Source organism: Plectropomus leopardus, chromosome 11 (genome assembly GCF_026936395.1).
Source record: "Plectropomus leopardus strain MGB_pleo_1.0 chromosome 11, ASM2693639v1, whole genome shotgun sequence".
NCBI classification, from domain to species: domain Eukaryota; kingdom Metazoa; phylum Chordata; class Actinopteri; order Perciformes; family Serranidae; genus Plectropomus; species Plectropomus leopardus.
Window position 1 is genome coordinate 24,899,682 of NC_142186.1, and position 22,418 is coordinate 24,922,099.

A 22,418-nucleotide genomic window follows, 5' to 3' on the forward strand; every position below is an offset into this window, starting at 1 on the left:
ATCATGACCCAATTAATCAAAATAATCCACAAACCTTGTTGTGAGAAGTTTCTTTTTAAAAATCTGTAACAGAACTACACTAGCCAACTGTATCACAGCGCAGAAAAAGTGTGCATCTACTCACGGAGAAGAAACTCGTGCTTGTTACAACACAAAATGTAAATATTAATGCCGTCCTCCGAAGCTGATACGTAACGTTAGCTAGCTCAGTGGTGCTAGGTGAGCTTAGCGGTAGATGCACGCTTCCTTCTGCGTCGTGATTCGGTTGGTGGCTGTAGGTCAGCAGAAAGAGAATAGTTCCTACATGAAACTGCTTCAACAAGGTCTGTGGATTATTTATTATCATATTTTGTGAACATTACTGTTGAGTTTTTCATATTTATCTTAAGTTGCTTTGAGTAACACAAGCCAAGTGTCATCTAGTTCCGTTAATGGATAAAATGCACTGCAGGTATGAATTTTTGACTTTGGGGTGAATTTTGGGTCTCTCATAATGAATCTTTTTGTGTATAATGTTTTTGTTATTCGTGTGTGTGTGTCTTTGTACATATGAAACACCCACTGTAATACCTTGCAGTGGGCCTACAGGTTCTAGGTTTGACACCACTCTCAGCAAGGGTAAAAGACCATGACACATAAAATGTTAAAAGCTTTATTATATAAAATATTTAAAAAATCAAATAGTTCATCTCCACTTTAGTGTTCTTCAGTCAATTTAAATATAATACAATGGCAGGCCAAGGGTCAGCAGTGCCGCAGGTTTCTTGCTTCCACAGTCCACAGCTTTACAAGCTCGGACATGACAGTCCTCTCAGAGCCAGCGCCGTATTACGAGGCTAGAAACACTTTAATCTTCAAGAAGCCACGACTCTTTCTCTCGTCAGCGGTGCTTAAGAGCCCTCCCTGCACAGAGAGGAGCACACAGAGAACGGACCTTTTTCACAGAAGATATTCTGACTTGTCGTAGTAGGAAAAGCACAGGTGAAATTAATAACATTAGTGATGGCTCAGTTCCTTTCAGTGTGCCAGTGAGCTAATCCAGTGAGTCAGCATGCTCAATACTAGGACCTCCCCTAAATGGAATACAGCCATCATTAATGCTATCAAAAACACCTGTGCTTTTCCAGCTATGACATGTCAAAATGTCTGGTGTAAAAAACGTCTATGAGAGAGGCCGCAGTGCTGGCAGCACATGCTTAAATACCCTGAGTGAGGACGCACACCTGACACACCTGCCTGCAATCACCCTGATTGACAGCCATGGCTCACAGCAAATGTATATTTCCTCCACTATACACACACACACACAATCACAATCCCACGCTCACGTGTCAGTGTGAAGGTAAGTTCTACCTGGTTTTTTTTTGTGTGTGTCTTTGGTCATATCGTTTCTCTTTGTGGTTGTTTTTGCGTGATCCTGGTTGTTATGAGTCTCTTCCAGGTCAGTACATTTGAGTGTCATTTTGGAGATGAAGGCCATGGGGCCTCTAACACTTTGGGCCCCTATAAGTGGAGTGGAGGCTTTTATAGCAGCATATCGTAGCCGATGGTTTTAGGATGAGATGTCAAGGTGTCTAACGTTTGTGTTTTCACACACATACACGACTACAGTAGTCAGCCGAAGCTATAAATTCAGGGTGTTGCTCTGGTTCACCAGGAAACACAGCCAGTCCACTTCCCACCTCAGGGAGAAATTAGACAGGACTTCCCCTCACTGCCCTCTTTATTTACAGTCATTAAGCCATTACTTACATTCAAGGGTGAAATTGGGATTCGTAATGCCTGGAGCTGTGACTCACAGAGTGCGTATATACATATGCAGCAGCAACGGTAGAGTTCAGCGTCTTGTATTAGGTACGAGTCTTTAAAGTATTAAAGTTCAAGTTAATAGGGGCAGAGCTTTTTCAGTCTTTTTCAGTTCAGTTTTTTCACGTTCACTTGATTTAAAAAAAAAAAAGATACTTGAATTGCTGATAATGACCGTGCTAAGTGGCCAGCGCCTACACTTCATTCATGTCTCACAGTGTTGTAGAACATCTTGTTGAACTGGATTATTATTTCAGGGTGCACTCACTTATTGGAGAGAGAGTGCTCTCAGGTGCTCTGTGCGGTAAACCACTTACTACAAGTGTGCAGAGTAGGCAATTAAAATGATGACACAAAATCTCTTTGAAATTGAAAATATGGATTAAAAATAAAGATGAATTATGTGCTCAGAATCATGTAGGTTAACCCAGAGGGCTGTGGTGCTGCTCCAAATGCAGATTTCACCCCTAAATTGGCTATAAGGGAGAATTTATAGGACATTACTTACAGGTGTGACTACTTAAGTGTCCCTGCAGTGGAAATTACCTTATTGTGTAGTTCTACAGCCCCACATGTGTCTTCTCTGCTGTTTGGTAGACTGTTTAAGAAAATAGAAAAGTAGGTTTTAATCTCCAAAAAGAGCAATGTGCTTCCCATTAGCTGTGTGGCCAAAGGGCTCCTTTGCCCTTTGTTCCCTTTAAATGAGTACAAATGTTTCAGGTATCTGAGGAAACAAATATATTTGCTGAAAACATCTTACCACGATTTTAAAAAAAATCTAAGTTTGATTCAAACAGTGGCTTATTTTGTGATTTATGTCGAACTTTTCTCATTTGATCATTATTCCATCACTAGCAACAACAAACATACATGATGAACCGATTCTTATCGTGCTATACTCTATAAATATATAACAATGTCCTCTGGTGCATGAGCATAGCGAGACACTTATTTCAAATCTTGACCTTCTGATTATTTGAATCCTCCAGCTGCCTCTGTGCACTTAAAAGTACGCCATATGAAGGTAATAGTGCTCGCTCGTTTGGATCCACTGTGAAAAAAACATCTTCTTTCCCCTTCTTTATATGTGCTGCTGTCGTCCTCTGCACAAATCCAGCAGCATACCGTGTTATCAAATATGTCTTCAGTATCATAAATATTTTAAGTCCAACAACTAAAGCCCAGCATCATTTTCTGCCCAACAGAAGCTTTGCCACAAGTAATGCTCCTCACAGTAATGGAGTTTTGTTTTGCCAACACTAGTGTTTTCCATCTCTATCAGAGTGAGCACTTAACAAACCCAGCTCTCTAATTTCTCCACTAAACCTTGTGACTCTTAATTTATTTTAATCCTTGATTAAAAGTCTTTTTTAAATAACATAATCACAAGAAATTCTTATTTTTACATGTTTTTTTTCCTTATAAGCAGAAAAATGCCTACAACAATCCAAGTTTCTCTCTTCCACCCAACTAAGACTAAATAAAGCGTAATTGCCTTGTTAATTGAACTGACAATAAAGTTGACTTTGACTTTGATGGAGGCCTGAGGCCCCTTCTCGCATGTATTGGGTGGTGGACAAGTCACCAGTTACAGAAATACCTAGTAAGGTAGTAAGGTAGTATTTTGGAAACACTATCCTATCTTTGTAGAAGAACTCACAGGGAAAAATAAAACGGCAGATTAATATAGAATTTGATCTTCCACATTGTTAAGTATGAAACAGACACCATGACTGCTATGAAGGTAAATGTGATGCCACATGAATCTATTCTTTTTAACCCTGATCCTTGACTGGCAGCACCAATTATTTCCATAATGTTAATCATATAACAGACTGTTTTAAATGCAGAATACCAGGTGAGGTAATGTAACTGGAGTTGGAGTTAAAAGCTCTCCATCTTCAGACCTAGCTGGGCCAGTTTTAATCTTCCAGCTGAGTTGGATGCTGAGCTGTACTTCCCTGATGTTCAGTGGAAGGAGGTAGAGAGCTCTGGCCATCCGCATGTTGTCTACAACCACTTGAAAAATGCTCGGCAGTGCCTCGAGACGATCCTGCGGGATCGTCTCCTTCAGGCTGGAGTGGAGTGAGCGAGAGGTCAGGAGAGATTGATTGTACGGGTGAGAGGAGGTGAAAAAGGCAACAGACTCTGCTCTCGGGCAGCACTTGTGCCACTTTGCAGGTAGTCTGTGGATGCTGCAGGCTGAGATGGTGCTGCTGCAGATGAATGAGATGTCGCTCAAACAGAGGTTTCATGACCAGAGTGAGCATGGGAAAAACACTCTGTATCTAATTGAATGAGACAAACAAAGGAGCTCTGATGTAAAGATGGAACTATAAAATCGTAGCTGTCAGTCTGAAGTCCTAACAAGAGTCTAGTGGCAAAAAAAGACCACAGGAGAAGCAGAGCGGCAGCCACAGTCAGCGCTCAGGCAGAGGGACAGCGGACAGGTGCAGTAAAGAGTTAGTGGTGGTCATTAGATAAACTTGATGTAGTATGACAGCTCCTGCAGGAGGAGAAAGACGGCTGTGGAGCAAGTAAGATGGCTGGAAGAAACAGCAATGAGTGTTAAAACTGTCCCTCTCTGGCAAAATACCCTGAATGAAAAAGGAAAGTGCAGAATTTTTTTTTTGCTGGAGGGAGCTGTGGGACACGGACTGAACCAAATTAGTCACCTTTTGTACAAAGGTACGCTGTGCAAGCATCAAAGATCTGTGATGGTGGCATCGTCTGTGGTAACATTTGGAAGTTGGTGTCAAGTTTTACATTTTTTGCCTGCATGCTTTCTTATAGTAACCGCACAGTTAGATCCCACCATATGCAGAATCAGCTTCACATTAGCTTGTATTAACTCTATTTTCATTTCGCTCTCGATTAATTTGGAACAACTTGTTTATTTTGGTGTTCAAGCAAAGGCGGGCATATCATGTGGGGAACATTTTAGAGTTTATTGGGCTTGTATGACTTTCGCTCGGCCCCTTCTTTGGTTATAATTAAGCAATTGAACCCCTCACACTGTAGATACAAACTGGCTCTGATTAGATGAGCGTGTGAGATTTTAATGATCAGTGTAATAAAAAGAAGGGTGCTGATTTGTGGCCTTGTTTGTTTAATCTGCACAAATTGGTATCACATGTAGAATCAAAAGTGCTGGCAAATAATTAATAGTATTTGGAGTTTTGCTGCTACCAGATCAGAGTCTGTCATCATCATGGACAGATTATGAGACGATGGGACCCTAGACACAGATATGTTTTGTGGTTTCATGTCTCCTTGTGGTTGTTGTATGTCTCTTTGTAGCCATTTGGCATCTCTTTTTGCCATCACTTGAGTTTCTTAAAGATAATTCTGTGTCTTTTTATTATATATGTCTCTGTGTGAGGCAATTTTGTATGTTTTTTTGGTTTCTTTGTGGTCATTTTGTGTCTACTTGTGGTTGTTTTATGTCTCTTTGTGGTCATTTGGTGTCTCTTTCTCTTAAGCAGGTTCTCTGAGATAATTCTCTGTCTTATAGAGGTCTTTTTTATGTTTTTTTTTGGTCGCTTTGTGTCACTTTTGTCATTTTTTGTCTGTTGTCAATTGAGTGTTGTTGAGATAACTGCTCAACTGAGGTAATTTTTGTGTCTCTTTGAGGTATTTTGTGTCTTATTTTGTTGTTTTGTTTCTCTTTGTAGTCATTTTATGTCTCATTGTCATCACTTTAGTTCCTTTATGATAATTCTCTGTCTTACTGAAGTAATTTTGTATCTTGAGATGATTTATGTCTCTTTTGGTCACTTTGTGTTGCTTTGTATCCAATTTGTGTCTCATTGTGGATGTTTTATGTCTCTGTCGTCATTCTCTGTCTCTTCGTAGTAACTTTGTCACACTTTGTGGTTATTTTGTGTCTCTTTGAGGCAATTTTGTGTCTCTTCTGGTTGCTTTGTGTCATGTTGTGGTCCTTTTGTGTCTGCTTTTAGTTGTTTTATGTCTCTTTGTAGTCATTTGGTATCTCTTTGTGGCTGTTATGCCTGTTTTTGTAGTTATCATGTGCCTCTTTGCAGTTCTTTTTCACTGTGGACCCGATCAGTGATCCATCCATGATACAATTAATTACAGATAATTTCATAAACCACAGGGTTGCACTTAGAAGTCCTGTGATGTAACACTTACCTGACATTGTGCACTATCCTGATGCAGTAAAACGATCATATGAGGTGCCAAAAGTGGGCCAATATGAAAAAATAAAAAATATTTGGCAAATACTTGTCCTAGATTTGAAAACAAGAGCAGCTAATAATAAGCAAAACCACTGTGATGATAATACAAGGCCTATATGAAATGCAGTGTTCAAACAAAGTCTTTGATCCACACCTTTCACAACATCCTTCTCCACCCTGAAAGAGGACTGATGAAGTGCTAAGAATATCCCCCAGATGTGATGGCACCAGAGGGGAAAATCAGATTTGTCCTGCTGGAGGATACTTTACATTATGTTGACACACTTATTCAAGGTGACTTTTAATGACACACAGCCTACATACCAACTCACAAGCGTGCCCTATACAGTCTATATATCCAATATCAAACCTCCTGACTGAGACGGATCTTACAGATACAGCCATCAATCAACGTCACATAAGGATGAGGAGCTTTTATTGCATAAATAAAGAAAACAGATGCAGATTTTAGGCATCTGGAGAACAATGTAAGACTATCTAAACAGACAAAAAATGAATACTGTAAAGTTTGTTTAGCCAGATCTACACGTCCCCCAAATCTACCAGCTTGCAGTGATTCTGTCTTGCAACATGAAGGCCGTCTCCAGTGATCCGTGTCCGTTTGAAGGAGATTCCTCTAGCCGGACACGGTGAAAACACACACACAGCCCTGAGCCTTCAGCAGTAAATCACACTCTCGCAGCTCCTCCTCTCCTTCTCCTTTTCATTTCTCTCTTTATATTTTTTTTCTCTCTCTCTCTTCTCTTTTCATTTTTTACTGTGCAGTAAGGAATGCTCGCTCTACAGGGTGGCTGGTGTTCACTGGAGCGCCTCAACTCCCATGTCTCACACTCATCCCATGTGTCTCCTATTAGCTACACTCAACCAAGAGAGGGAGGGACGCAGAGAAAGAGGGGGGGGAGTCAGAAAGAGAGGGGGAGGGGGAGGAGAGAGTGAGGAATTTGATATGCTTTGTGCATGAGTGACTTGTATAAAACAAAGACAGGGCAAATAGTCTGAATGTATGTGAGAAAGGGGGAGAGAAAAAAAAAATAGTGCACGCATGAATACGCCAGAGACTAGCAAAAAAAGATTATAATTTATTTCCAGATTTTTTTGCCTTCATTTGCATCTTGTTTCACAAGGTAAATTGAAAATAAAAATAAAAACCGACCGCCGTACCATGAAAATGTAAAAAAATAATACAAATAATATGTACTGTATATATAATTATATCATTATCAACAAACAGACGACATTAATCATAATAACAATACTATTGATCATGAACATAACATAACACTAAATTGCTGGTCTCATGCATATAGAACGCCCCTCAGATACAAAGGAGGGGGTAATTACTAAAAATAGAACCAAAAGTTCCACCAGTTCAGAATAAGCGCCTAGCTACATGCAATGACATAAAAGAGACTCATGTACACATTCCTTCTGGCATCAAGTAATTTACACATACTTCACTATTGCCGCCCCCATCTAATATACTGTACAGAGCACGATACAAAACAGGACTGGAGTTTGAGAACATTATGCAGGGAAGCGCTGGAGTCTGGTGCAGTTAGCAGGGACTGTGTGCAACGTTTTCACGCCTTCCTCCCTCTTTTGTTATAATCCTTCAGAAAAATCTTCTTGCTTTCTTCCCCGTCCATTAGTCCGGCTTTTGTTTTTGAGTCTTTGTTCCCTCATTGTTTTCAGTGCTTTTCTTTTCATTTTTTGCACACATTCTCCCTCGTTTTTTTTTCTCTCCATGCTGCTCTTTGTCGTGCCCCTCCCTCACAGGGTCTTGTCACTTTCTTTCTTCAGGTGACTAAAAGGTCAAAGGGGAAACCGTGTTAGAGTGCAATTTGAAGTTAAAGGTCACAGCTAAGCATGAGGTTCAGTTTCATCTCGGATAATTGCAGCTTTTACTCCCACTGTTTTGGGATAAAAGCTTTATTTGATTTCATTTTACAGGATTCAAACAGATATTGTGTACATTTTTAAAAAAAAAACAAAAACCCTTCCTGTGCCACGCAGCCAAGCCGACCTATACAGCCAAGATGCATCAGAATATTGCCAGCTTTCTAACTACTTTTGATTTTGGTAGCCCTGCCAATTGTAACAAACCAATCGACAGCTTGTGAACAAACCCAAGGCTGCCAAATGTCAGCATAACTAACCTTGGACTTTCATCTAAAAAAACAACAGCAGCAGTGTTATTCATTTGTGTTGTTTGTAGACTCAGTCTCTGATTCAGGCTTGTTAAAAAGTCAAACATAATGTAGTAACCAGACTTGTAGATTTTGCTACCTAAAGTGAAGTTTAATTCCCTTGATTCATGTCCCAATAAAGTATTGGGTCAGATTTACTCCATTGTTGTCTTATTTTTTAAGTCATCTTTGAGCGTTATGAACCTGGTAAGCTATCGGTCAGTAAAAGATGAAAAACAGACATATAGAACACATAGCTTTGGGTCTCGAATCAGGTTTGGGTCACAAATTTGGCAGAACAAGAAGCGTTTAGGTGTGCTAGGCCTCAGAGCCCTGACACACCAAGGTGGCAATCGAAAGTCGCTCAATGGGCTGTCAGTGAACGTCTGTCGCCCTTGTCTTTGCCCTGTGTGCCGCACCTTTAGCAATAGTTGTCAACTGTCTGCTTTTTTTTTTTTTTTTTTGGCCGATTCAGCATGCTGACTTGTTGGACCCGTCTGTGAGACAAACCCCTCTGATAGGAAGTTCAGCTTAGTGCACACGAACAGAAATAAAAGTGAGGAAAGCAAACAAACAAGGCCAAGAGGATGTGAGATCGAAACAAACTTGTTAGGTATGATTATTTTGTAGCCATTGAGCTCTTTAGCAGAAATTTTAGGAATTGTTTGTGTTCTTGTTTGTTAACGCACAGCAAATGCAATGTCTTCTTTCATTATCAAATAGATTAATGAATGTGCTAACTGACTGACTAGCGACTTAAGTCCATTGGTCTTCAGGCTTCCCTTTTTAAATGACAAATACAGACTACTGCTGCCTGCTGGTGTGGAGAGTTATTTCCTCTCACTCAGGTGCAGAACGTACATGCTGTTTGGTTGTTGGCTTAAGTTTTTGCGATGTGGTCAAGTGCAACTTTTTGACCAAGACTCAGGTGATGTGAGGCTACGCAGCAGTCAGCCTTTGTCGCCACTTGATCCTGATGCTGGTTTGGTGTGTCTGGGCCTTTAAAAACACTTTGGTCTCATTTTTAAGACAATGCAAAACTGAGGGCCCATGTACACCAAAATTATATTTATAGTGTCCATAACATTAGATCTAAAACCACCAATGGATTATTTGATTAGTCACAAAAATATAATCTGCAAAGATTTTGATAATTTCTTAATTTTTCAAGTTGTTTTTGCAAAAATGCCAAACACAGTTTGGTTCCAGCTTCTCAAATGTGAAGATTTTCTGCCTTTAAGGCCTCCTTTTGTCTGCTGCGATAGTTAACAATACATCTTTGGGTTTTAGACAAAAAAAAGCAATTTGAGGACAACAATTTGAGAGCATTTTTCACATTTTCTAGACAGAATTCATCAATTAATATTATCAAAAGATGAATCGACAATGAAAATCTTTCTTTGTTGCAAGCTTACAAAACATATTAAATCAATACTGTATTAACAGTGACAGTTAAAATAAACGCAGCCTGTCTGTACCTGTAATACTCGTCCTGGGTGAGGGAGTGGTGGTGATGGTGATGTATCCACTGTTGTTCCAGGGCCAGTCTCTGGATCTGCAGCTCTGCGCTCTGGGCCTGCTGCATGGCCTGGAGCTGATGGGCTGCCGACATGGGACCAGTGAGGGAGGACGGCTGGGGCAGGTCACGGAAAGGAGCGCCTGTAGAAAAAAGAGACGAAAGAAGAAGAAACAGAAAAGGAAGACAAAGGTCAGTTATCATCATCACATGCAAAAAATGTCTTCATAAGCTTTTTAGCACTGTAGAGTTTTTAGAGAAAAAAACCGAGCAAGTACATGGACGAGGAGCCTTCTCCTCACCGAACAGCTGTTGGCGGAGCACCTCGCTGTCAGTGAGGGGGTGAGCCAGGATGGGGGTGCCGAGTGTGGCTCCTGGGTAAGGGAGGCGTGCCAAAGGAGACCCCGATGCCAACGGGTCCATCAGGGGGTGTACCCCGCCCGTCGCTGGATGCCAGTGATGTAATAGGAAATACAGGAGATATTTAATAAGAGTAAATTATGAATTCAAAACAAAGATAATGCACACAGCATAGAAATACATTATTGCAACATTAAATGTCCCATAGTGTGCTCATTTTCAGGTTCATACTTGTATTTAGAATTTCTATTAGAACATGTTTACGTGTTTTAATGTTCAAAAAACTCTTTTTTTCCCTCACATGGTCTGTCTGAATATACCTGTATTCACTCTCTGCCTGAAATGCTCTGTTTTAGTGCCTGTCTCTTTATGACCCCCTCCTGAAAAAGCCAAGTCTGCTCTGATTGGTCGGTGTTTCCCGGTCTTACACATCTGCCTTCTGTGTTTTTTACAAGCCCCCAGGAAATGCGCCAGGCTCTGATGCAAATTCTATGTAGTGGTCAAAAGTTGAAATTACAGTGTCTGGGTCTATCAAGTGATGCCCACTGGCCTAGAGAGTCTTTCCCCCCTTTACTTATGTCAGGACGAGACGTCTGTAAATCAGTAAATAATATCTTGTGAGCGTCAAAACCCTCATGAAATGACTCATTTCACTATCTAGACTTAAGCAATCCAGTTCAATAACATTTGGAATGTCTAAAAGAGCAGCAAGATTACATTTTTAGACCGCCATTCAAGCTAGCGAAGTGAAGTCAGTCGCTCTGCCTACACAAGTTTCAAGCACACTCGGCTGCCGAAAGTCTCTAGTGTGCTTGTCTTATGGGCCAGAAGATCTGGGGGTTTTATACCCTGAAAAAGAGATTTTTTAAAAAAATTTTGCTTCATGTGCCAATGAGCAGCTCTCATAGGAATGAACGGGTCCCGCCCCCATGGATGTTTCCAGACTTCCTATTTCCTATTCCTATTCATCATTGCTGCCTGGGGGAATGACTGGAGCAGCACTGCAGTTTCTTCCGTTATATAGTATAGTTGTGACATCACAACTTCAAGGAAGTCCTGATGGCTCGCTTAAAGGAACAGTTTCCTAATACACTGAATAGGTTTTGATGCTTTTACAGTATTCTGTAGTACCTTTACCTGCTTTATAATAAAAAGAGAAAAACATGGAAATCCAACATTTTACAATATGGGACCTTTAAAGAGATATGACAATCTGGACTCTGCATGTAGCACACATTCATTCATCATAATGGCTTTTGCTAAAGTGGAAATGTAAAATGAAAAATACTGACATGCACATTTGAATTTTAAATGCACGGTTAATAAGAGGGCCTTTCTTGTTTGTAATACATCCTCTGTTGAGTGGTGTTACCAAACTAAAGGTAGGAGGAAATCTGAGGAAACAAGAATCTTATTGAAACTTTGAACATTTGAAGAAATTAATCAGATGTCTTAGAGAAAAGTGTGACCCAGCATGGCTTGAAATCAAAGAAAGCTCTGTTTATTTCTGAACTACATTAAAGTACAAAGATTTATGTTGGAGTTGAAGAATAAAGATGGCACTGTTCTTTGATTTTCTTACTTCCTCCAATTCCCTGCCTTGTCTGTGGAAAACAACCCCAAGCCTATGTGTTACTCCTGAAGATGTAAACCTTTAAAATGGGTCACAAGTATATTATTTTAATTTTTTTAAAGGCTTGGCAATCTCATATAAAAGTGGGGAATCATAATTTTTAGAAAATGTTACTAAAACCGGAGTAAGTAGTGCATTTGTTTGGGATTATTTTCAGCCTGAGATTAAAAACCATTTGGTGCATCAGTTCAGCATACACAGCAGTACGGTGAATGTGGAGACCTTTTTATACAGACATCATGTTAAAGGGCCACTAGGAAGTCCTTTCTTTCTGCCACCTTTGCATTTTTACACAAAACCAAACGTCGGCAGCATCGTTCCACTCCAGTGTGTGATTATAGACAGCATGCCGGCGTTGCAGAATCAAAAGAGGTGTGACAGGAATGACATGTAACACAAAAACGTTGGCCTCATCTGCAGCACTTTCTAAACAATAACAAAGGCAGAACATGTCAATAACAACCATTTACCATTTCTGTTATATGGCAGCTGATCTCATTGTCTGCTCGGAGGGTAAGAAGCTCTCGAATCTCATTGTTTTCCCAATTTGTGGAGAGCAAAAAATGTGCTTATTTGAGTTAGCCACTAACTGCTAACAGCAGCTTTTTAATTCTCCCTACGTGGTCAAAATGTTGCACCTGGGCCGCCCACGATCCTGTCCTGCCAGATCTCCTGTTTATATAGACTCTGTTTCGGCACTGTTCGACCTCCCATGGTGGTAAAAGTGAACGGCAGGCAGTGTAAAAGAGGCTTATGATTGACACAAAATACAGTGTCCATGTTCATCCAAAAGCAGAAAAATATCATCTAATGCAACAATGTGGCTTTTCTATTTGTTTTTTTAAATAGTTTTTGGACAACAAAGGTCTGTGGCAGGGATGCTGGACCTGGACACTGGTATCACTGGTCTATGGTCCATAGAATTTTGCTCAGCTTATATTTTCCTTTTATATAAGACAGATCTTGTACACGCCAACCTTCACTTAATTTTTTACTACAAAATGTTCTCGCAGTAACACATTTGTGAAAAGGCAGATGATAGTGACAACATCATCATTTGTAGTAGAAGTGGTTAGTACCTGTGTCTTGCTGGTGCAGGTGTAGATGTGAGTGGATGTGTGAATGCTGGTGATGATGAGGTGTCACGTTTAACATCTGTAGACGCCCCAGATTCTCTCCTCCACCTCCATTTCCACCTGTTCCTCCTCCACTTCCCCCTCCCCCTCCTCCGTTTCCACCACTTCCTCCCCTTTCTCTCTCCCTTTCTCTTTCTCGCTCTCTGTCCCCAAAGGCCGGCAAAGCTGCTCTGTCCCTCTCCCTCTCCCGCTCTCGTTCCCCACTCCTGTCTCGCTCATAAGAGGTGGGGGAGCGAGTGGGAGTGGGGTAACTCTCAGGGGGAGCGGTTGGAGCAGTGGCTGGTGGCAGATGAGAGGACAGGGAGCTGGGAAAAGAAGAATGGGGGACCGGGTGATGAAGCGAGGAGGCGCTGGAGGTCGGCGGAGCAGGTGGAGGAGGAGCTGGTGGAGGAGCAGCGGGGCCGGCTGGGGCTGGGGGTGCAGCCGGTGGTACAGATGACGGGTGAGAGGGGAGAGAGGGTGTTAGAAGGGATGAAGGGGGCGGATTGGACAGGGACTGAGGGGCAGGAGGGTTTGGAGGCCGAGTTACCGGTGGCAGGGTCGGGTTCGGGAGGTGTGGGGGGCCAGGGGGAGCTGGGGGAGGAGGCGTGCCATAGAGCGCCACCTCATTAGCTCCTGCTGCACCTCCTCCAAGTAGCAAAGAGTGTGCATGTGCATTAGCATGTGCATGAGCATGAGCATGAGCATGTGCATGGGAATGAGAGTGAGCGAGGGCGAGAGCTGCCGGATCATGTATGGCCCCTGGTGGGTAAACCCGCTCGTCACTCTTAAATTCAAATCCTGGCTTTATCCGCTCTCGATGTGCTGCCACTGCGTGCGGAAAGCCGACTCCTCCTAACCCTGCACCCCCAATCCCTCCAGGTATTGGGCCTCCTGCCACCCCAGCATGGCCGCCAACACCTGGACCCCCTTCAAGGCTGCCACCGTACAAAAAGCCCAAGATGGCTGCAGCCGTAGCCGCGTCAGTTGGCAGGTGATGTGGGTGGCCTAAAGCGTGATTCTGGAACTGAGGGAGGAAGAATGAAGGGTGGACGTGGGGGTGGCCGTGGTGAACTTGTGCGTGGTGTGCCTGGGCGCGACTTGCCGCCCCAAGTGGAGACATAGCATGAGGGCGAGCATATTCGCTCAAGGTTCTCAGCGCCGGGGTGTCAGGGCCCAGATATGGACCTCCTAGACCGATTCCCAGGGCTCCCTGAGGGCCAACCACTGTTGATGCCCCACCCATGGATGGCAGGAGGAGGGAGTGGGGAATAGAGTGAGCGAGGGTGGGATGAAGATGGTGTGCTTGAGCGAGGTGAGCATGCGGGTGTGAGGGATGATGCTGGGGGTGAGGGGGAGGGTGGGAGACAGAGTTGCCCGAGGAGGAGGAGGAAGAAGATGAAGGGTCGAGGATGATAGAAGACGAGGAGGGGAAGAAGAGAGAGGAGCCCTGGCGGCCTGCTCCAGCAGCACTGACATCCTTCTGCTGCTGCAGAGAGAAAAAAAGACAGTAAATCACATCTGCCCTGATCTGCTTTACTCCCCTCCCGTTAAAATGACCATTTTAATCGACATCAAATCCATTAAATCTGACACGCAGCATAATTATCACGCTCAAATGTGCACACCTGTAGATGTCGATCCAGTTCCCTCTCACGTTCGCGCTCCCTCTCTCGTTCCCTCTCTTTTTCTCGGAGGTCTCTGGCCCGCTGCTCCACCTCCCTGCGAGCTCTTTCGATCACCTCGTTCCTTTTCTTCCACAGTTTGGAGCCGTCCAATGGGACAAAGAGGACATCACTGCGAGCGCAGGAATTCCCACTTCCACGATCAAGGACCTTGTGAAACCTGGACACAGCAGAGGAAACAATCATTACCACAACCACCATAATGATCACCATTACTGTTAACCCTTTGAAACCTGGAGTGACATCACTTTTCTTCTAGGGAAAAAAGAAAAAAGTTAGGGAAAAACAATACTGATTATTATAATTACATGTTTGAAATTACAGTTCTGCGCAAAAGTCTTAGGCTACCTTAAACTTTTTGTTAAGCAAGATTATAAAACGCACAATAAACAGTAAACGCACAATCGCAACTGGGATGTAATATTGCCTTTACCGTGCTGATTGGCTGGCATGGATGGGAATGTCTACAGGTTTGGGTTCAGGAGACGGGCTTCTCAGCACAGGCGGTGGACTCTCACTCTCTTCTCTTTCCTCTATTGGTTCCTCTTTGATAACAGGTGTGGGAGGCGGGCCCGAATCTGAATGTCCATCTCCTCCAGGGACTGAAGAACTGGAAGCAGGGGTCGAAATGCTGTTGTTGTTGGCCGAGTTACTGAGAGGTGGAGGTCCTTTTGAGACATTTTGAGGCGAGAGCGATTGTGAGCTGGTATTGCTGCTGTTGGGTGCGCTACTGTTGCTATTGCTGTTGACCATGCTGCTGTTCCCGTTGGAGTGGTATGTTCCACTGAAGGGAGGGTGGCTGTTCAAAGTGCCGTGGAAAGGGGACGGGCGGCATCCAGGCGAACAGCTGGATGACGGACCTGGGCCGGAAAGTGGCATGTTGGGTCCAGACGAGGAGCCAGGGGGGAAAGATGAGAAGCCTCCCATCTGATTTGTGGATGGGCTGGGTAACGGAGACAGGGGTGTTGGGGGAGTCTGGGCGGAGGACTGGTAGTGTTGGGGGCGCACACTGGGTGCCAAACTTGATGGAGGTGGCTGCGTGTGGGAGCTTTGAGGTGGGGGTAGAGGAGGTGGTGGAGGGGGATAAGGGGCATTCGGAGGATGTCCATGATGGCTGGAAGATGAGGACGGAGAGAGCGCAGGTGGCTGATTTGGACCTCCGCGGTTTTGATACAGAGCAGACTCTCGGAGATTTGAGTCTCTCTCTCTGTCTCTGGGCCCAGACTGGTAGTGGGGATGAGAGGGATGGGAGTGATGGGTTCCTCCAGGCCCTGAATACTCTCTTCCCAAACTTGGAGTCACCCCTGGCGGACTAAGGTACTCTCGAGTTGTGCCAGTGGACGGAGGTGCCCCGGCAGGAAAGTCTTTCCCTCCAGTGGGAGGATACTCTCTGTGAAAGTGGTCTGCTCCGGAGGAAGGGGTCTGCGCCTGGTCCATGGGAGGAGGGAAGTCTCGGCTGGATGAGTTTGGGGGATGTGGGTGAGGGTGTGGGGGAAGGGACGAATGGGAAGGGTGACTGGGGTTGCTTTGGGGTGATGCAGGTGGGTCTCGGTTCAGCATGGGGGTGACAGGTAGCCCACTGGTTGAACTTGGTGGGTTTCCCTGGGGGATGGAGTTGTTTGGATTACTGTTGCCTACAACCTCTCTTGTCTGTCCCCCAAACTCACCCCATCTGGTTCCATCTTTGTCTCTGGGATGCCCCCCTCCAGTTCCATTGGGGCCAAAGTCTCTATTCTGGTTTTGGTTTGGCAGCGGAAACTCCCTCCCTGTGTCCCGTTCCCTTTCTCGCTCCCTGTCTCTAAAAGCTGGACCAAAGTCTCTTCTTTCAGACCCCAAATTAGGTCCATCCCTCCCTGAACCTTGAAATTCCCGATTCTGACCCACTGGCAGACCCCCAAACTCCCTGCCTGGGATGCTGTTGGACCCACTCATCCCACCACAAGCAGTACTACTGTTACTCGCGCTACTATTGTTGCTGCTGTTGCCAATGGGAGCAGAGAACTCCCTGTTGATCTCCCTCCCTGCGCACTCCCCCCTCACCCCCCTCTCCCTCTCTCCTGCGGCCCCCCTCTCTCTGTCTCCTCCCCCTCCGGCGTACCTGGGAAGGTACTCCCTGTGGGGGTGGGGGTGAGGATGGGGGAGGTAAGAGGGGTGGGAGGAGGAGTGGCGAGAGGACGGAGGGTTGTAAACAGAAGGAAGTTGTTGCTGCTGCACCGGCGGCTGGTGCTGCGGTTGGTGCGGGTGGTGGTTGCCAGGATAACGTGTGTAGCCCCAGCTCCCCTGGCAACCAGTTGCTGTGCCACCCTGCCAGCTGGTGGAGCTGTAGTGGTGAGGGTGGGTGGAGGGCTGGGTCTGAGTCTGGGACTGCGGCTGGGGGCCGGTCTGTGGCAACAGAGAAGGAGGAGTGGACTGTGTCTTGTCCAGGAGTTTGTCTGCCTTTTCTATTTTGTCTCTTTCTATCTTAACCTCAGCAGGCAGGTTTTGTCCCCCGAGCTCCAACGGCTTCAGGGCAGGTGGAGGAGGAAGAGGAGGGGGCAAGGAGTGGGGAATGTTGGGGCTGTTATGGGCAAAATCTCCACCCGAGATAGTTGTCTTGGTCACACACTGTGTGCTGGCTTTGGAATTCATTCTGCTGCCACTAAGTGCACCATCAACGCCCGTCGGTCCTCCATACTCAACTTTACACATCAATTTGGAGTCCAGGGAGAAATAGGACTTCCTCCCACTATTGCTGTCGTTTGACGAATCTCCTGTTCCACGGAGAGAGGGAGTCAGACCAGAGGAGGAGCACGGAGCGGAGGGTGGCTTAAGAGATGGACAGTCTTCAATTCGTGTATCCACATCCCTCTTTTCTCCATCTCCACAGGACTCCTCCCCTCTCCCCTCTCGCAGCGCTCTCCTCTCCTCCCCTGCGACCTTTCCCACTCCTCCCTCCTTGCCTTTCTCCCGTTCCCTCTCTCCTTGCTTTGGTGAGTCGGGGCCATCCGAATCAGAGTCCAGGCTACCCAAAGGGGAAGCAGAGAGACTTGGGGATGAGGAACGATTGTCCTGGTCTATATCCCGCCCACTGCTCAGACTGCTGCTGCTATTGGCCAGGCTGCCTACAACTGAACTCCTGCTGCCCTGGGATTGGCCGTCCTCGTTGTCACTCTCACGGGATTGGCTGGCAACCGAGGTTGGAGGTGGGACAGTGGAAGGAGCCGAGCTGTCAGTCGAGTGTGTTGATGTTGGAGGGTTTGGGGTAGAGGCCGAATCCTGACAAGAAAAGATAATTTCTGGATGAGGTAAAACTGTGAATGTGTTTCTATTATAAAAACAAAGATTGGAACTCTTTATAGCGTCGACAGTGCCTTTTGGTTGATTTAGCTGAATCAAAGCTTCATAATTGGTCTTTACATAACAGGTTGATAAAATGTAACACAAACCTGAACTTTCTGCCTCTTTGGAGGAGACACAAGTTCCTCCCCCTCACTCTCTGATGAATCATGCCCTTGTGATCTGCGACTGAAGCGATTTCCAGCCAATTCCTCACCAGCACCTCTTTGCTAAAACAACACAAGACTTTTAATTCTGTGGTGATGCTTTTGAATCCCTAATAGGCCTATGACTGTTTTTAGAACAAAGCAGCGCTAGCATGCACACGTGTACACACATACACACACATACACACATTGGAAACATCAATGTCCGACATGAAACATCAAAGATTTCAAAGTGCTACGTTGTAAAACACACTATCGAACAATACTGACACTGCAAGGGTATGTCTGTGGCAATCATACTGATGACTCATGCGCCGACAGCACACACACACACACACACACACACACAAAATTAAGGCTCTTTATATCTTGTAGCTCTTGTAGTTGCACGACATATGTAAACTAAAAGTTAAAAAAAAGACAAACGAGGTGTGCTCTAACCGTCTGTCTATCGTTGCGTTCAGGGCGAGTGGGGCTGGGGTGCGGGCGTCTGCCCCTTCTCTCCTCGCTCGCCCCCCGCCGTCGCCCACTGCGCATGGGCATCTGCAAAACCCAAAAACCAGCAAAAGACATTTAGGGAGGAAGGGAAGGCATTAGGTAAAACAATGTGGAGTTATAAGAATAAGGAGATACACAGAAAGACATAAGTATTGATTAAAAAGAAAATAGAGTTAGTACAAGCCAAGAGAAAGTCAAGTTAGGTCAGTTAAAGGTGGAATTCAGAAAGGGCAACAACAAGAGGTGAGAAGACAGATAGAAAGTAGACACTGAGAGCAGAGAAAAGAGCAAAATATAAATGTGGAATCTCACAACCAAACAAATAATTTGCATCTTAGTCATCCTGCTTATTTTGAAATACTATCACATACTGAACTAATTATGATGTAGCCAGACTCCCAAATGTTCTATGCAGGTACACAGTCCCTGACCTCATTGTAACAAGCAGACGGAGGCCTTGTTCGTACCGATTCTTTGTGTGTCCGTGTTTTCATTATTTCTTCTTTAAAACGCCCATTTTACAACACAAGCCATTGCAGGGGCTGAACTGGTTCCTGTTGCTTACTGACTGGGCTGAGTGTTACACCATGAGAGCTACCCAAAACCTGTAAAGAAGCATAAACAAAGAAGGCATTATTCAGTCTTTATCCTACAGAGAATTCAATGTTTTGAAGAACGTTAGGATGCAGCGATGAGCGACAGCATTTGCCGTCTGCAGCCAGTGTGGAGTTGAAGAATGTGAAAAGAAAAATCAGAGTTTTAAAACTGCAAAAGGAGTGTTGCAACATTGAAATTCCCAGCATGCTTCAGACTGTATCGGCACAACTGCTTTTCACCGCGCTCCAAACTGTTTCTGGCTTCACCACAGCAGCGAATGCACAATAGGTTAACCCACTCACACTACCAGAATGCATACTCGTGGTTCAGCATAATTGGGTGCTATAGCACTGAAACAACAGATAATAAGAGCAGTCGAAAAGGTGCTGCATTTTGGATGCAGAAGACAAACATCTCGAGAATAAGGAACCACACCCCCCCCTCCTTCCACCATCACTACAACAGCCAAAACCCACAGCCACTTGTGGTTAACCCACATGACCTGGTTATGGCCGGCACAATCCCATTCTTATTTATCAAACCATCCAGCCATTAGGGAAACGCACAAGATCCTTTATCCAATCGGGTGACAACATAGGTGGACTACTCTGCACGGGCTCGCCTAATCCATTCATTCATGTACCACTATGATGAAAAAATGGTTCATGTATATTGAATGAGGATATAAATAGTCCAGACCACCAGATGAAAAAAAAGATATATTTGGCCGAACAGTTAGAAGAGAGCTATTGTACCCTCTCTGCTGTGCAGACAGTAAATAGTAGCCAAACTAAGGATGCACGATATTGGAATTTTTTGCTGATATCTGATAATGCTGATATATAACAACTCATTTGGCCAATAACTGATATTGATATATATACACTTTTTTGCCACATAATTTTAGTAATCATCACATCTTTTCTGTTGTGGAATAAACATCATATAGTGCATGCGTTTATTGTGATGCCACAAGCAGATAGACATGAAATACAGGGCTTTTTAGAGTAAAAAAATATTCATTCACTGTGCAAAATAAGTAGAAAATACTTAAATCTGAGGGTTGTTTTGTTCATGTTCACTTTATAAATTAAAAAAATATATAATTTGCATGTTGGCAGATTTCATCTTAAAGCCCGTATCTGCCGATACCGATGATGTGCCGATATTATCGTGCATCCCTACTGATTTTGTGTTGATTCCTGTAAATCCTGCACTACACATGGCTATGCATTAGTTATTAATGCATCCTGCAGTGACTGATCCAGTGTGAGTTCAACTGTCACACTTCATATGCATAACAGGAAAAAAAAAACGTGCTATTTGCACAGTCAGTCAGCCTCATTAACATATGACTAAGTTCATCACACGGGAAAACATTCAGTGCGCTCCTGTACACATAATGCATCTCAGTTACAGGTGGCAGCCACTGGCCTGTCTGTGGTCCACTGGCAGGTCCTTGGCCATGGTCAGTAAACAACTAGGACATCCACCAGCATTGCGCGAGCACACAGCCACATGCATTATCAACAAATTGACCGCTGCGTGTGATGCAAAGCAGCAGCATGCAGTTGCTCTGCTTACATCACCGAGCGAGCGAGCACTGCAACGACTCTTTTCTTCTTTCTTCCTGCGAATGTTATTGATACACATGCAGAGGAGAACCCGGCCAAAGCTGCTCTGCCGCCGCCTGCCCAAAACCAACACGACGGTAGAGGTAGAGAGTCGAGCTGCACATACATGTTCACAATCAGAATGGATGCCTGTGCAGTTTCTACACGCTGCACATCTTAAAAAAAAAAGAAAAAAAAGACAGAAATATGGAATGGCGAATCATGGCATTTCGCACCGGCTCTCCCTTTTCCTCGCTGGAATGTGGGTGCGCGTCTATTAACATTAATTCACCGGGACATAATTTGGCCACGATGATAATTAACGCACAAAGGGGGTAAAAAAATATGGGAGGGAGAGCACTAACAGCAGGAATAGCTCCAAATACACAGCAAAAGCATCCATTTTTGCCCTTTTTTTTTTTTACTTACCTATGATATCCAGCGATGCGTGCTCTCACTCTCACTCTCCCCTTTCCTTTCTCTCCCTCTGTTTTGTCGTTTTATGTTGCACGCTGACACGCACACCTCAGAGCCCAGGCGTCTGTCAACACGGGCTCGTGCTGCCTCATATTGCACCGATAATAACAATAATGCAGAAGAAATCTCTTTCTATTCGTTGCAGGGGAAAAAACAGGGGTGCCAACTGAAGACTACAAATTGATGCGTACCCTCGCCTCTTCCCCACCCCCTTTCGCCCCTTTTTTTCTTTTTTTAACCCCCCCTCTCCCACCCTACCTACTCCCCCTCTTCCTCTAAGACGACTTGCACTTTTTTTTTATATCCCTTCTCCGGTCTTACAGTCACAATTTTTTAGCGGAGGGGTGAGCTAGAGAGGGATGCACGTCGGGTGAGAGAAAGGGAGAGAGGAGAGGGCGTGATTTGCATGAGGAGAGAGGGGGAGGAGGAGGAAGGAGGGAGTAGTGAGGCAGGGAGAAGGAGGAAGAGAGGCGCAGAGAGAGGGCCAAAACTCTGAAGAGGGAGGGGATCAAGAGGGAGGGTCTCTCTCTCTGTCTCTGTGTTGCCTAGTCCCTCCAGAGTCACCTTTACTGTATGGAGAGGCTTCAGACTGAATAACTAGCTGCTTTATCTCGCGATGAAGAGGGAGAAACGTCCAAAAATGTCTTTGTTCTCACAGGACTTACTTGATGGTAACGCCAAACAAGGTGTAAGGTGGACTACAATACATATTAATGTGTCATGTTAATGCCAAAGTCAGCGACTTAACAAAGAAAACTCGAGTAATTAAACAATTAAGAAATTAGCAATTAAATGGTGTTATGTGTCTGTCCAAGAGCTCCCTGTCTGTCTGTCTGTCTGTCTGTCTGGGGGAAGCTTGCAGCGGTGTGTCCAGTCAAGCGGCTCTGCAGACCTCCTCCTCCTCCTCCTCCTCCCCTCCGCTCCGCTGCTGTCGTTCTCTCTCTCTCTCTCCCCTTCACGCAGCCCCCTGTCCCGTCTCCTATTGTGTGGTAACCATGGAAACCAGTGCCGGAGACTGTACCCGTTGCGCATGCGCGGCTCCAGCCTTCCTTCATCATCATCACCAGCAGCCCGGCACCACGCACGACAGGAACCGAGACCTCCACGCGCTCGCGCTCCCTCTGCTGCACAGTCTCTGCAACGATCAGCGCGTGAAGGCTGATGATTGACCTGCAGCCGCGTGCCGTTACAATGTGGCGAAAGCTAACTCGAGGTTGCCTTATTGTCACA

At 44.8% G+C, this 22,418-nt stretch overlaps 1 protein-coding gene and 1 long non-coding RNA gene across 4 annotated transcripts; one reads left to right on the forward strand and one right to left on the reverse strand.

The window, feature by feature from the left end:
• The first annotated feature begins 1,196 nt into the window (after positions 1-1,196).
• On the forward strand, positions 1,197-14,913 carry LOC148188277 (uncharacterized). The gene is made up of 3 exons (XR_015777930.1): positions 1,197-1,342; positions 9,753-9,920; positions 14,600-14,913. It is a non-coding gene; the product is annotated as an uncharacterized LOC148188277 (long non-coding RNA).
• On the reverse strand, positions 7,086-21,414 carry atn1 (atrophin 1). 3 transcript variants are annotated; one of them, XM_088084383.1, is made up of 10 exons: positions 21,141-21,414; positions 18,969-19,106; positions 18,445-18,546; positions 17,947-18,066; positions 14,955-17,776; positions 14,465-14,681; positions 12,801-14,322; positions 10,007-10,174; positions 9,691-9,871; positions 7,086-7,830 (listed from the first exon to the last, which is right to left on the reverse strand). In XM_088084383.1, the coding sequence occupies exons 2-10, from the start codon at positions 18,993-18,995 to the stop codon at positions 7,797-7,799; spliced, it is 5,193 nt and encodes a 1,730-aa protein (XP_087940509.1). In that variant the 5' UTR covers positions 18,996-19,106; positions 21,141-21,414; the 3' UTR covers positions 7,086-7,796. The 3 variants fall into 3 exon arrangements, with proteins under 3 accessions (XP_087940509.1, XP_087940510.1, XP_042345226.1); XM_088084384.1 differs by having other exon boundaries at positions 10,031-10,174; positions 12,801-14,325; XM_042489292.2 differs by having other exon boundaries at positions 12,801-14,325.
• Between the last annotated feature and the right edge of the window lie 1,004 nt (positions 21,415-22,418).